The sequence below is a fragment of the Lipotes vexillifer genome, unplaced genomic scaffold (assembly GCF_000442215.2).
Source record: "Lipotes vexillifer unplaced genomic scaffold, Lipotes_vexillifer_v1.1 scaffold634, whole genome shotgun sequence".
NCBI classification, from domain to species: domain Eukaryota; kingdom Metazoa; phylum Chordata; class Mammalia; order Artiodactyla; family Lipotidae; genus Lipotes; species Lipotes vexillifer.
In genome coordinates this window covers 7,061-18,495 of record NW_006781096.1, presented here as the reverse complement: position 1 = coordinate 18,495, position 11,435 = coordinate 7,061, and the positions used below count along the sequence as shown (strand labels likewise).

The 11,435-nt window shown below is 35.9% G+C and overlaps 1 protein-coding gene across 1 annotated transcript; it reads right to left on the bottom strand.

Annotated features, from left to right (window-relative positions):
- Window positions 1–4,036: 4,036 nt before the first annotated feature.
- On the bottom strand, window positions 4,037–11,131 carry LOC103071654 (protein lin-9 homolog). Its single transcript, XM_007454461.1, has 4 exons — window positions 11,011–11,131; window positions 6,283–6,462; window positions 6,013–6,110; window positions 4,037–5,523 (listed from the first exon to the last, which is right to left on the bottom strand). Exons 1-4 carry the CDS (start codon window positions 11,122–11,124, stop codon window positions 5,418–5,420), a joined length of 498 nt encoding a protein of 165 aa, XP_007454523.1. The 5' UTR covers window positions 11,125–11,131; the 3' UTR covers window positions 4,037–5,417.
- Window positions 11,132–11,435: the final 304 nt, after the last annotated feature.

The following is an 11,435-nucleotide window of genomic DNA, read 5'->3' as shown; positions in this document are numbered from 1 at the left end:
CCTAAGGACAAAAGGAAACTGTTTGTATGTGAGGTAATCATAGGTGAGGTTTCTCGTTTCTCTGTAAACTGTGCTTTGGAGGCAGCTCATGAGAAGCCATGGCTGGCGCCAGGGCTCAGGTTTGTCTTTTTTTTTTTTTTTGTAATGGAATTTTTTTTTCCTTTTGGCTATGCCACGCCACTTGCAGGATCTTAGTTCCCCGACCAGGGACTGAACCCGGGCCCTTGGCAGTGAAAGTGCAGAGTCCTAACCACTGGACCGCCAGGGAATTCCCCAGGACTCAGGTCTTGATGATTCCTAGAAGAGTCAGAGCTATGCTGAATGTCTCAGAGATCATACATGCCAGTTACCCTGATTTTCATAGAGGTGTTAAATGGCTTGCACTTTTCAGAGTAGCAAATCCACTATTAAAAGCAACCAGGACATGGGCTTCCCTGGTGGCGCAGTGGTTGACAGTCCGCCTGCCGATGCAGGGGACACGGGTTCATGCCCTGGTCCGGGAAGATCCCACATGCCGCAGAGCGGCTGGGCCCATGAGCCATGGCCGCTGAGCCTGTGCGTCTGGAGCCTGTGCTCCGCAACAGGAGAGGCCACAACAGTGAGAGGCCCGCGTACCGCAAGAAAAAAGAAAAAAGCAACCAGGACATAGTTCAGGCTTTAGTAGCAGACTTGCCTTCTGAACCCTTAGAAGCTGTCTGAAACCAAAAATGAAATGATAAACATTAGCTCTTACCATTTTCAGTGCTTGTTATGTGCCAAACATCGTGCTCAGGGCCTGCCCCCAGGGTGGGCAGGAAGTCTCACGATCACAGAGCGCTTCCTTTGCATTTAGACTTGTGACAAGGCCAAATGAGATGACATAAATACATTCACAACTGAGAGACATACAATAATTAACTTACAGTCCAGTCCCCTGCCGGGGAGAGACACCCGCTGGGGGAAGCGCAGGGCAGGGGCCGTGTCCTCCCCAAAGCTTGGGTCTGCAGCCAAGTGGGTGCGCATCGCCTCCTGTCCATGTCTGTTTCCCCACTTGTACCAGAAACTACTACAGTACTGCACCATCTCTGGATGGTTGAATCTGAAGATGTGGAACCATAGACAAGGAGGAACTACATATAGGAGGGATGACTGTGAAGTTACACAGGGATTTCCCACGGCAGGGAGGGTTGGCTCCTAAATGCCCTCCCCACACCATGTTCAAGGGTCAACTGTGTATCAGACTTTTCCTTTATTGTTAGCATGTTGTGCATCCAGTTGAAGACATCTTTCCTGCTCCTGGATTATAAAGGTATTTTCCTGGGTTGTCGTCCTACAGTGGCCTTTCCCGTTTAGGCTTTCAGTCCACCTGGACTTGACTTTTGAATATGGTGTGAGGTGGGGGGCAAGTCTCATTTGTCTGTCTGTCAAACTCTCCCAGCACCAGATTAACTTTTCAGTTACATCAGCAACTAATTGCTTTATTTTAAAAAGTAATAGAAAAAAAAAAAAGTAATAGAAACACTTGCAGTGAAGTACAAACCACTTCTTTTTTATCTATAGGCAATTTGAAGATTTTTGTGTTTTTTTTGTTGTGAGGGAAAGAAACCATTATAAAAAACCATTTACACTACTGTATTTCACGTAAACATTCGTGTGTCAGGATATTTTTAGTTCATCATAAATGATTACTTAAATCACTGGCATAAACATTCCTGAATTTTAAATCACTTTAATTATAAATACTAAATATAAATTTTAAAAAGCTAGAAAGACAATTTCAACACATTTTACATGAAAAACTTAAAACATTCGGTCTTTATTTTCTTTCCGTTCTTACTTTTCCTGGATGTTCTCAAGTAAAAATAAGCAAATGACTTTAAAAAATAAATAAACTTGCAGTCCACTAAGGGTCACATTTAAAGGAAACTTGGTAATCAACTTATTAACTTTATCATTGCATTTACATTGTGTTATGTTCTGCTTTCCCCAGTGAAGAGTTTAGAAAATCTACAAATATTTAAATATTACCACAATTTTTAATGTGGGATCCTCTAAGAACAGTGATCTGTACCCCTCTCAAGCTCTTAGGAGACCCTAACTGCTAAATGTATCTATTATAGGCACTATATGTTTATTCCTCACAACTGCCATATAAGGTAGGGACTATTATTGTTTTAAAGATTACGAATTTTAAGTAGTGGCTGACAAATCACATAGCTAATAAATGACAGCCTGGACACAAATCTAGGACTAACTCAGTCCACCATTTTATTCACCACCATATAATGCCTGCTATATTGGCCTGGCCTTTTTAGTTAGGACTAATGATAACGTGACAGGTTTAAAGGCAACTCCTTAAGCAGAATTTATACACCCAAGTGAGTACTGTCTCATCTTTCAAAGCAATCATCATGGAGGACGATACTTTTACTCCAGTGACACTAATGTTGCTTAGAGCTCTTTTGAGACTCTTATTTGTTCATTTGTTCCACAAATATTTGGTGCCTATAAAGGTACTTTATCGGGGCCTAGAAATAAAATGGTAAGCAAAACCAGCAACGGTCCCTCCCCTCATGGACCAAAGAGGCTAGTATGGAGACAAAAGAAGAAATATAAAATTGCAAATGTGACAAAGTGCTGGAAGGAGGGGTACACGAAGACCTGGAGATGATGTGTTGTGGTCAAAGAAAGCTTCCCTGAGAAAGTGATGCTGAAGGTAAGATCTGTAGGATGATCAGGAGTTACCAAGGTAAAAGAAGAGGGAACACAGAGGTCACTGAGTGTGCAAAGGCCCTGTGGAGTAAGGAGCAGGATGGAGAAATTGTAGGGGAGGCTAGATCATGCCTGGCTGTGTAGGTCTTGTAAGAGAGTTCTGAAATTGTCCCGAGAGCCGTAAGACTTCAGATGGGGATAACATGACCAGTCCTGTGTTCTAAGAGTATTGCTCTGGCTGCATCTGAGGAGAGCTGAGTGGATACTGGGAGATAAGTTAGGAAACGACTGCTGTGTTCCAGGCTAGTGATGATGGCAGCTGGGCTAAGAGTACTGGTAATAGTGTAGATGGAGAGAAGTGCATGAATTCAAAGGAAAAAAAATTTTAATTGGCAAGTTGTTTTGTAGATTCTCAACGGTAGCAAGTGAATCTGATTTTTGGAACTAACAGTAATTCCGAACCAAATCTACGTTAACACCTGATATGCTTGCTTGCTCACTCAATCTGGCTTTGATAGTTTTCTTTAGAGCTCCACAAATGTGTTAAGCAGTGGCAGCATCATTTAAATGAATGTACAGCTGACCCCAAATGACTACTTTGAATTATATAGATTTCTTCTTCCTTACACAAAATTAAAATTCAAATATATTCTTAGGCACAGTTCTTGCCATCAACACATGATGGCACTGAAAGATACGGACAATGCTTCATTAAATATGTGCAAAACAAGGTATAATTTATTTTATTTTATTATTTTTTAACATCTTTATTGGAGTATAATTGCTTTACAATGACGAGGTATAAATTAAGTGTGACAAGTTAGCCTTAAGAAATGTAAAAGAAAAAATGTAAAAAATGCTTACCTAAGTCTAGGCAGAATATATTAAAAAATAAACCCTTGGGCTTCCCTGGTGGCGCGGTGGTTGAGAGTCCGCCTGCCGATGCAGGGGACACGGGTTCGTGCCCTGGTCCGGGAAGATCCCACGTGCCGCGGAGTGGCTGGGCCCGTGAGCCATGGCCGCTAAGCCTGTGTGTCCAGAGCCTGTGCTCCGTAACGGGAGAGGCCACAACGGTGAGAGGCCCGTGTACCGCAAAAAAAAAAAAAATAAACCCTTCTCTAGGTCTATAGTAAGCCAAGTAACTTGCTTGCTTAGTGTTTTCCACAGTGATTACTCAGTGATGGGAAAAAAAAACCCTAATGATATTTTAATTCAAAATGACTTGGTAATTAATCTGTACCGTTTTTCCTAAAAATATAATTTAGTGGAAATGATAATTTTAAAAAACTTTTTAAATAGAAGGAATACTTATCAACTTGTATTAATTAAATGAAAATGTAGGTCATGTTAATTTTCATAGATCAATTTATTTAGAATTACAAATATTAAGAATAAAAGATTTATGCATTTCTTAATTAACATAACAGTTTAGCTAAATATAAACTCTGCACTAAAGTACTGCAGTGGCACAATACCAACAAAGAATATGGAAGCATTTTTAAACTATACAAAAATTTCAAATGGAAAATAATCTTGTTTCAGTTTTATTATACATTAACATATAAAAAGTCTCATTTTATGAGACATCTAAAAGAATCAAAGCCACTTCTACAGCTATATCTTAAAGTCCAAATCTGAAAACAATTAATTTTATTTTGACTTTATAATATTCTATATTAAAACAGAGAAAATTCCAAATACACACTTTTTACAAGATTAACATCTTAGGCAGGGTTTTCCTTAAAAAACCAAAAACCAAAAAAGCCCACAACCAAATACAAACCTTTTTCTCCATTTCCTAGCACTGGCTATTATATTTGTTTTCCTTATAAAATCTTTTTACTTTAAAAATTGTGTAACTGTTGGATTTTAACCAGTAATCTGGTTCAAGAGTTGTGCAAATAAACAAAAAATATGAAAATAGTGTGTTCAGTCTTTTTTTTTAAAAAATAAATCCCATAACAATAGCACATCTTCCCCTGAATTGATGGGAAGAGACATGCCAAATCCATTTGCTGAAATTAAGCATCTTGCAGTAATGTTTCTTTCCTGCTCCTTCATTTTCTTTCAACAGACAAACAACAAAGGTTTCTTTTATAAATTATGATAAATTAAAATATTTATTATTATAAAATGATCTATAGAACCATGTCACATTGCAAGTATATATCATATATACTTGTAAAGTCCATATTTCCCACCTATATTCCAGTGGCTTCCTAAAAATGAGGACTTCCCATATCTCATGATGTTATCTTTTGAAGACTGAGGTGGTGATCAACTAAATGAACTGGAGTTGTAATTTTCTAGATGGAATTTCCACATTGCCATGCATAATGCACAAAAAGACCATGTTTCTTCACGTTCTCCATTGCAGTAGTTGTCTGCATGGGTTGGGTTGAATTCATGCACGTTAAAAAGATGGTCAACATATTCTTCCATGAAATTATATTATGTTCAGACATTTTCAGTTTAAAAGTACTTGCTAATAAACATATGTAACATAAGCAGTGCTACTGCAGCTGAATAATAAAAGAAAAATAAATATAATGCTGGTCAGCAATGCTGGTTTAAGAAGCAGTACAGTATATTAAAATGCCTTATTTGGAGATTTAATTTTCCCTTGTTTTCCAGCAGTTAGGTTATTTGGTGTTGGAAGCCTATATAAAGGAAGAGAACTTCTCAAAAACAATGTCCTATGCAGTTGTAATAATTAAATCTTCTATTCAGTCTCTGTTGGTGTTATTTGCTGCAAAGGCATGTAAGTTTCCCATCTGGCTCAGGCCACTCTGAATATGTGCAACATGAATTTCTACATTATTCTGAAAGCAACTAAAGAAAGAAGAAACATGGTTAACTACATAACTCACAAAATGAGGAAGAACAATTTTTAAAAAAGGCAGAGCTGAAATGAAGTTAGGAAATAGCTAAGATAATGACCCCAGGTAAGTAAGAAATCTTCCCTTTACATCAGCCATAATTCTACTTCAGTAATAATTGAAAAAGTATATTTGAAAGAAGCAAAGAAGCCACGGGAGTACTGGAAAGAGAGGACGAATCTCTCTTTGGGGAAGACTTCTAAGTTGAAATCCATGCTAAACCCAAACCTAAATATTATGTCTTCTGATTCCTTTGTATAAAAAAATCCATCTGAAAATTCTACTCTGTCAATAGACTGGATATAACCGAAAAGCTCGTTTACAATTTATTTCAAGGATAAAAATCATATGAATACTTCATAAATATGTAAGTCTTAAAGCTTATACTGGAAATCACTATGAATTTAATATAAAAATAATTAGAATACATCTAATGAATTACCTGATATTAGAAGCATCTATTGTACTCTTGATATCATTTAATGAATCTGTAAGTGATTTAAATTCAAAGGAATTCAGGTCTCCTCCTTCTGCCAGACACTAAAGGAAAAAAATATTTCAAAATTTAATTGAATTATAGTTCAGATACAGACAAACACCCTGCTCTAATATATAGTTTAATTTTTTAGCAACAAATTAGCATAGTTTGCTTAGGTGTCAAAATTAAGAAAATATTCTTAATATTTTCTCCAAAAAGTTCTCCGAAATTTACCTTAATCTGTAATAAAATAGCTGTAAGCCTGGAGATTAAGCCCGTCAGATTTTCATTTTCTACGCAGGGCTGTCCTGTTGAGGAATTTGCATGCCGAACAATTTCCTGTGCTTCTTCCTCACACCTTCGTCTCATATCCGTCGGCTGATCTGCAGGCTGGAGCCCTTGGTCTGGAGCAAGCTGAATACAGATGATTAAAACATAAGACATACATTCATAAGGCCATGATAATTTCTGTGTGTTTGTGCCCTGTTTTCAGGTTAGCATTTTTATAAATCTAGCATTTATAACAAAAATGATGCTCACTCTTACCTTAGAAGTTTTTTCTCCTCTAACTGTATTTTTTTTCTGATTTGTTTTATATTTTTGGTAACTTTTAATTTTGAGATACTTTAAAACTTCTAAAACAGAATAGAACAAAAAGCTCTTGATAACCTTTTACCCAGATTCACTAACTGCTTATGGTTTACTGTTTGACTTAACATTTGATCTTTCTCTGTCTGTATATAATTTTTTTTCTCTTAACTATTTGAGAGTAAGTTGCAAACACTGTGCCTCTTTACCCCTAAATACTCCAGTTTGTATTTCCTAAGTCCAAGGATATTCTCTTACATAACCATAGTGCAGTGATCACAATCAGGAATCTAGCACTATTTATAATGTGATTTTCTAACAGTCTATATTCAGATTTCATCAACTGTCCCAACACATAGCTAGTTTTCCCCCTGAAAACATTTGGTTGTCCTGTCTCTCTAGACTTCTTTACTCTGGAACAGTTCCTCGGTCTTTCATGACCTTGATATTTTTGAACAGCACCAGCCAATTATTTTGCATAATATCCCTCAATGTGGGTCTGTCTGTTTCCTTTTGATTAGACTAAGGTTATACACCTTTGGCAGGAACACCACAAAAGTGATGTTGAGTTCTTGTCAGTGCATGGTGATCAGGAGGCGCATGATGTTTATCTGTCCCACTACTGCTGCTGTTATCTTTGGTCACCTCGGTTAAGGTAGCTATGTGCCTCCTAATCATCCCAGAGAGCTTCCTTGATCATTCTTAGAGCAGCACACTGCTCCACCATGGGATGTACCGTAAGTTTAGCCAACTCCCTATGTATGGGCATTTAGGTTTTTTCTAATATTTTGCGATTATCAGTAACACTGCAGTGAGGAACCTTGTCTTCTAACACTTAAAAGTTTTCTTTAAATTGAAGTATACATAAACATATAAAAGGATAAAAATCCTAAAGTGTATGGGTTAATGAATTTTCACAGATCAAACATGAGAAATCAGCATCGAGATTAAAATGGAACATCACCAGGCCCTAAGAGACCAATTGTCATCTTCCAGTATAATACTCCAAGGGTAACCACCATCCTGACTTCTAGTATCGTATGTTGGCTTTTGACCTTTACATAAATGGAATCATGCATTATATATTCTTTTGTGTCTGACTTTATCTGTTCAATATTTACATATGAACAAATATGTTCACATATTTGTGAGTTCATCCATAGTGTTGTGAGTAGTTGAGTTCATTCATTTTTTTTTTCTAAGATTTTTTTTTGATGTGGACTGTTTTTTTTAAAGAAGTCTTTATTGAATCTGTTACAGTATTGCTTTTGTTTTATGTTTTGGTTTTTTGGCTGCAAGGCACGTGGGATCTTAGCTCCCTGACCAGGGATCGCACCTGCACCCCCTGCACTGGAAGGCCAAGTCTTAACCACTGGACCTCCAGGGAAGTCCCAGAGTTCATTCATTCTTATTGCTGAGAATTCCATTGTATATTATATGTCAGTTTACTGATTCATTCTAGTATTGATGGGTATTTGGGTAATTTCTAATTTCTGGCTATAATGAACAGTGATGCTATGTATGTTTTAGTGTATATCTTTTGGTAAATACATGTTCACATATACTTGGTATATATTTAGAAGTAGACTTGCTTGTTCTTATTTTAAAATCAATATTGTACTTCCATAAGAACTTTGTGAAAATTAAATCATTTTACTCCATTAGGAAATGAGCCTATCACATATGGCCTTGCGTACATAATGAGATAGAAAAAGACTGGTGAGCAATCCACTTCTGCATGTTTTGTTATATGTTATCTTGGACTGCTTGGTTTGCACCTCTTGTGGATGGTTGCTAGTCCATGGGGAGAACTCTATTTGCTAGGACACACATATTGCTATGTAGGTAAATGACAATTACCTGGAAAATAAAAATAAATGATAATGGATGGCTAAAGGAATGAGCAAAATATACTCAGAGTTTAGTTACAAGTAATCACAGTTCATTTCCCTCAGTTCTATTCAAGTGGATTATAACATCACCAATGGCAGATCTTTGGGACTTATCTATGAGGCTAGTGTCATAAAAAACTGTTTAAGAATCTCATATCACAAATAGAGATGGCTTTAAATAAACCCACGCACTTATGGCCAATTAATTTACAACAAAGAGGCAAGAATATACAATCGAGAAAAGGCAGTCTCTTCAATAAATGGTGCAGGGAAAAATGGACAGCTACATGTAAAATAACGAAATTAGAACATTCTCTAACACCATATACAAAAATAAACTCAAACTGGATTAAAGACCTAAATGTAAGACCAGATACTATAAAACTCCTAGAGGAAAACATAGGCAGAACACTCTTTGACATAAATTGCAGCAATATTTTTTTGGATCCTCCTAGAGTAATGGAAACAAAAGCAAAATAAACAAATGGGACCTAATTAAACTTAAGAGCTTTTGCACAGCAAAAGAAACTAAATAAAACAAAAAGACAATCTACTGAATGGGAGAAAATATTTGCAAACGATGCAACAAACAAGGGATTAATTTCTGAAATATACAAACAGCTTATACAGCTCAATATCAAAAAGCAAACAACCCAATAAAAACATGGGCAGAAGATCTAAAGAGACATTTCCCCAAAGATGACATTCAGATGGCCAACAGGAACATGAAACATCTCTAATTATTAGAGAAATGAAAATCAAAACTACAATGAGGTATCACCTCACACTGGTCAGAATGTCCATCATCAAAAATTCTATAAATAATAAGTGCTGGAGAGGGTGTGGAGAAAGGGGTACCCTCAGACACTGTCAGGAATATAAATTGGTACAGCCAGTATGGAGAATGGTATGGAAGTTCCTTAAAAAACTAAAAATAGAGTTAACATTATGATCCAGCAATCCCACTCCTGGGCATATATCCAGAAAAGATGAAAACTCTAATTCAAAAAGATACACGCACCCCACTGTTCACAGCAGCACTATCTACAACAGCCAAGACATGGAAACAACCTAAATGTCCATCAGCAGATGAATGGATAAGGAAGATGTGGTATAATATAAGAAAAAAACAAAACAGAACAAAACAAGAAGATGTGGTACATACATACAATGGAATATAACTCAGCCATAAAAAAGAATGCAATAATGCCATTTGCAGCAACATGGATGGACCTAGAGATAATCATAAGTGAAGTAAGTCAGATAAAGACAAAGATCATGATATCACTTAAACATGGAATCTAAAAAAATGACACCAAAAAAAGATTTAAAAATGATATAAATAAACTTATTTACAAAACAGAAATAGACTCACAGACACAGAAAAGGGGACATGTAAAGGGTTACCAAAGGGTTTCCCAAGGGGTGGGGGAAGGATAAATTAGGAATTTGGGATTAATAGTTATATACTACCATATATAAAACAGATAAACAGTAAGGACCTACTGTATAGCACAGGGAGCTATAGTCAATATCTTGTAATAACCTATAATGGAAAAGAATCTGAAAAAGAATATATATAATTACATATATAATACATATATAAATTTCAGATACATATATATGTATCTGAATTACTTTGCTGTACACCTGAAACATTGTAAATCAACTATACTTGAAAAAAAAATAAGAGTGGCTTTACTGGAAATATACAGCCTCTAAGAAAGTAAATGCAGGAGCACACTAAACTCATCACAATCACCTAATTCTTACCTTTTAGTAAGAAACTCATATTTAGGTGAACCTGTTGAACCACCTTCATATATATAATTATATGTGCATGATAATAACAATAATGATAATTCACAAATAACCCTATAATCTATGTGACTGAAGTTCAAGAATCTATAGTTCTAATGTAAAGTTTATTTTTAAAATTTTTATTTATTTTTTAAATTGTTTTGGCCACGCCGCATGGCTTGCAGGATCTTAGTTCCCTGACCAGGGATTGAACCTGGGACCTCGGCAGTGAAAGCACGGAGTCTGAACCAGGGAATTCCCAAATATAAAGTTTAAAAAGGAACAAACAAAATTATATACACAGCATGATCATAACTTTGTGAGAAAAAGCATGTATGGTAAAAAAAAAAAAAAAATTAGGAGGAAGTAAACCAAAATATAGTCTTTGGGGTAGTGGAATTAAAAGAAATTATTTTTCTGGATGTTTCTAAATTTCAGGAGAGCTATAATATAATCATTTGTAATTCAAACAAACAGAAAACCAACAGAATTGATAGCTCACTGTGTATAAAGCACTCTTCAATACTGATTCTGTAAGGAATAGAAATATATATAAAATATGGTTCTGCTAAAGGATATTGGCTTAATTTGGATTTTCTGAAATGTGATGGTAACAGTATTAAGCTTCAGATAAGAGTGGAGGTCACAATCCCCACAAGGGAAATTCATACAAATTACCTACCTCATAGCAGTACTGTTGAACTTTATGCAAAACTTTGTTTAGGTCCTTGTTCAGTTGTTCAAGCTCTAGAACAATCGTTGCATATCTCCGCTGAAATTCAATGCCAATGGGCATGGAATATGATTTCTGAGAAGAAAAAAAAAAGTCAGATTTTGATAAATTTTTTTTAACAATGTGATTTCAACTTCTAACAGGACATTGGACTTACTCTAAACAGACTAAAGGTTATTAAAACAGTCTGTACTCAATGTTATACTTCTTAAACGTGATAATGGTATTATTGCTATTTAGGAGATGGTTCTTAGGAGTGTCATGATGTCTGTCATTTACTTTTTTTTTTTTTTTTTTTAAATATATTTAGTTATTTATTTTTGGCTGCGTTGGGTCCTTGTTGCTGTGCGCGGGCTTTTCTCTAGTTGAGGCGA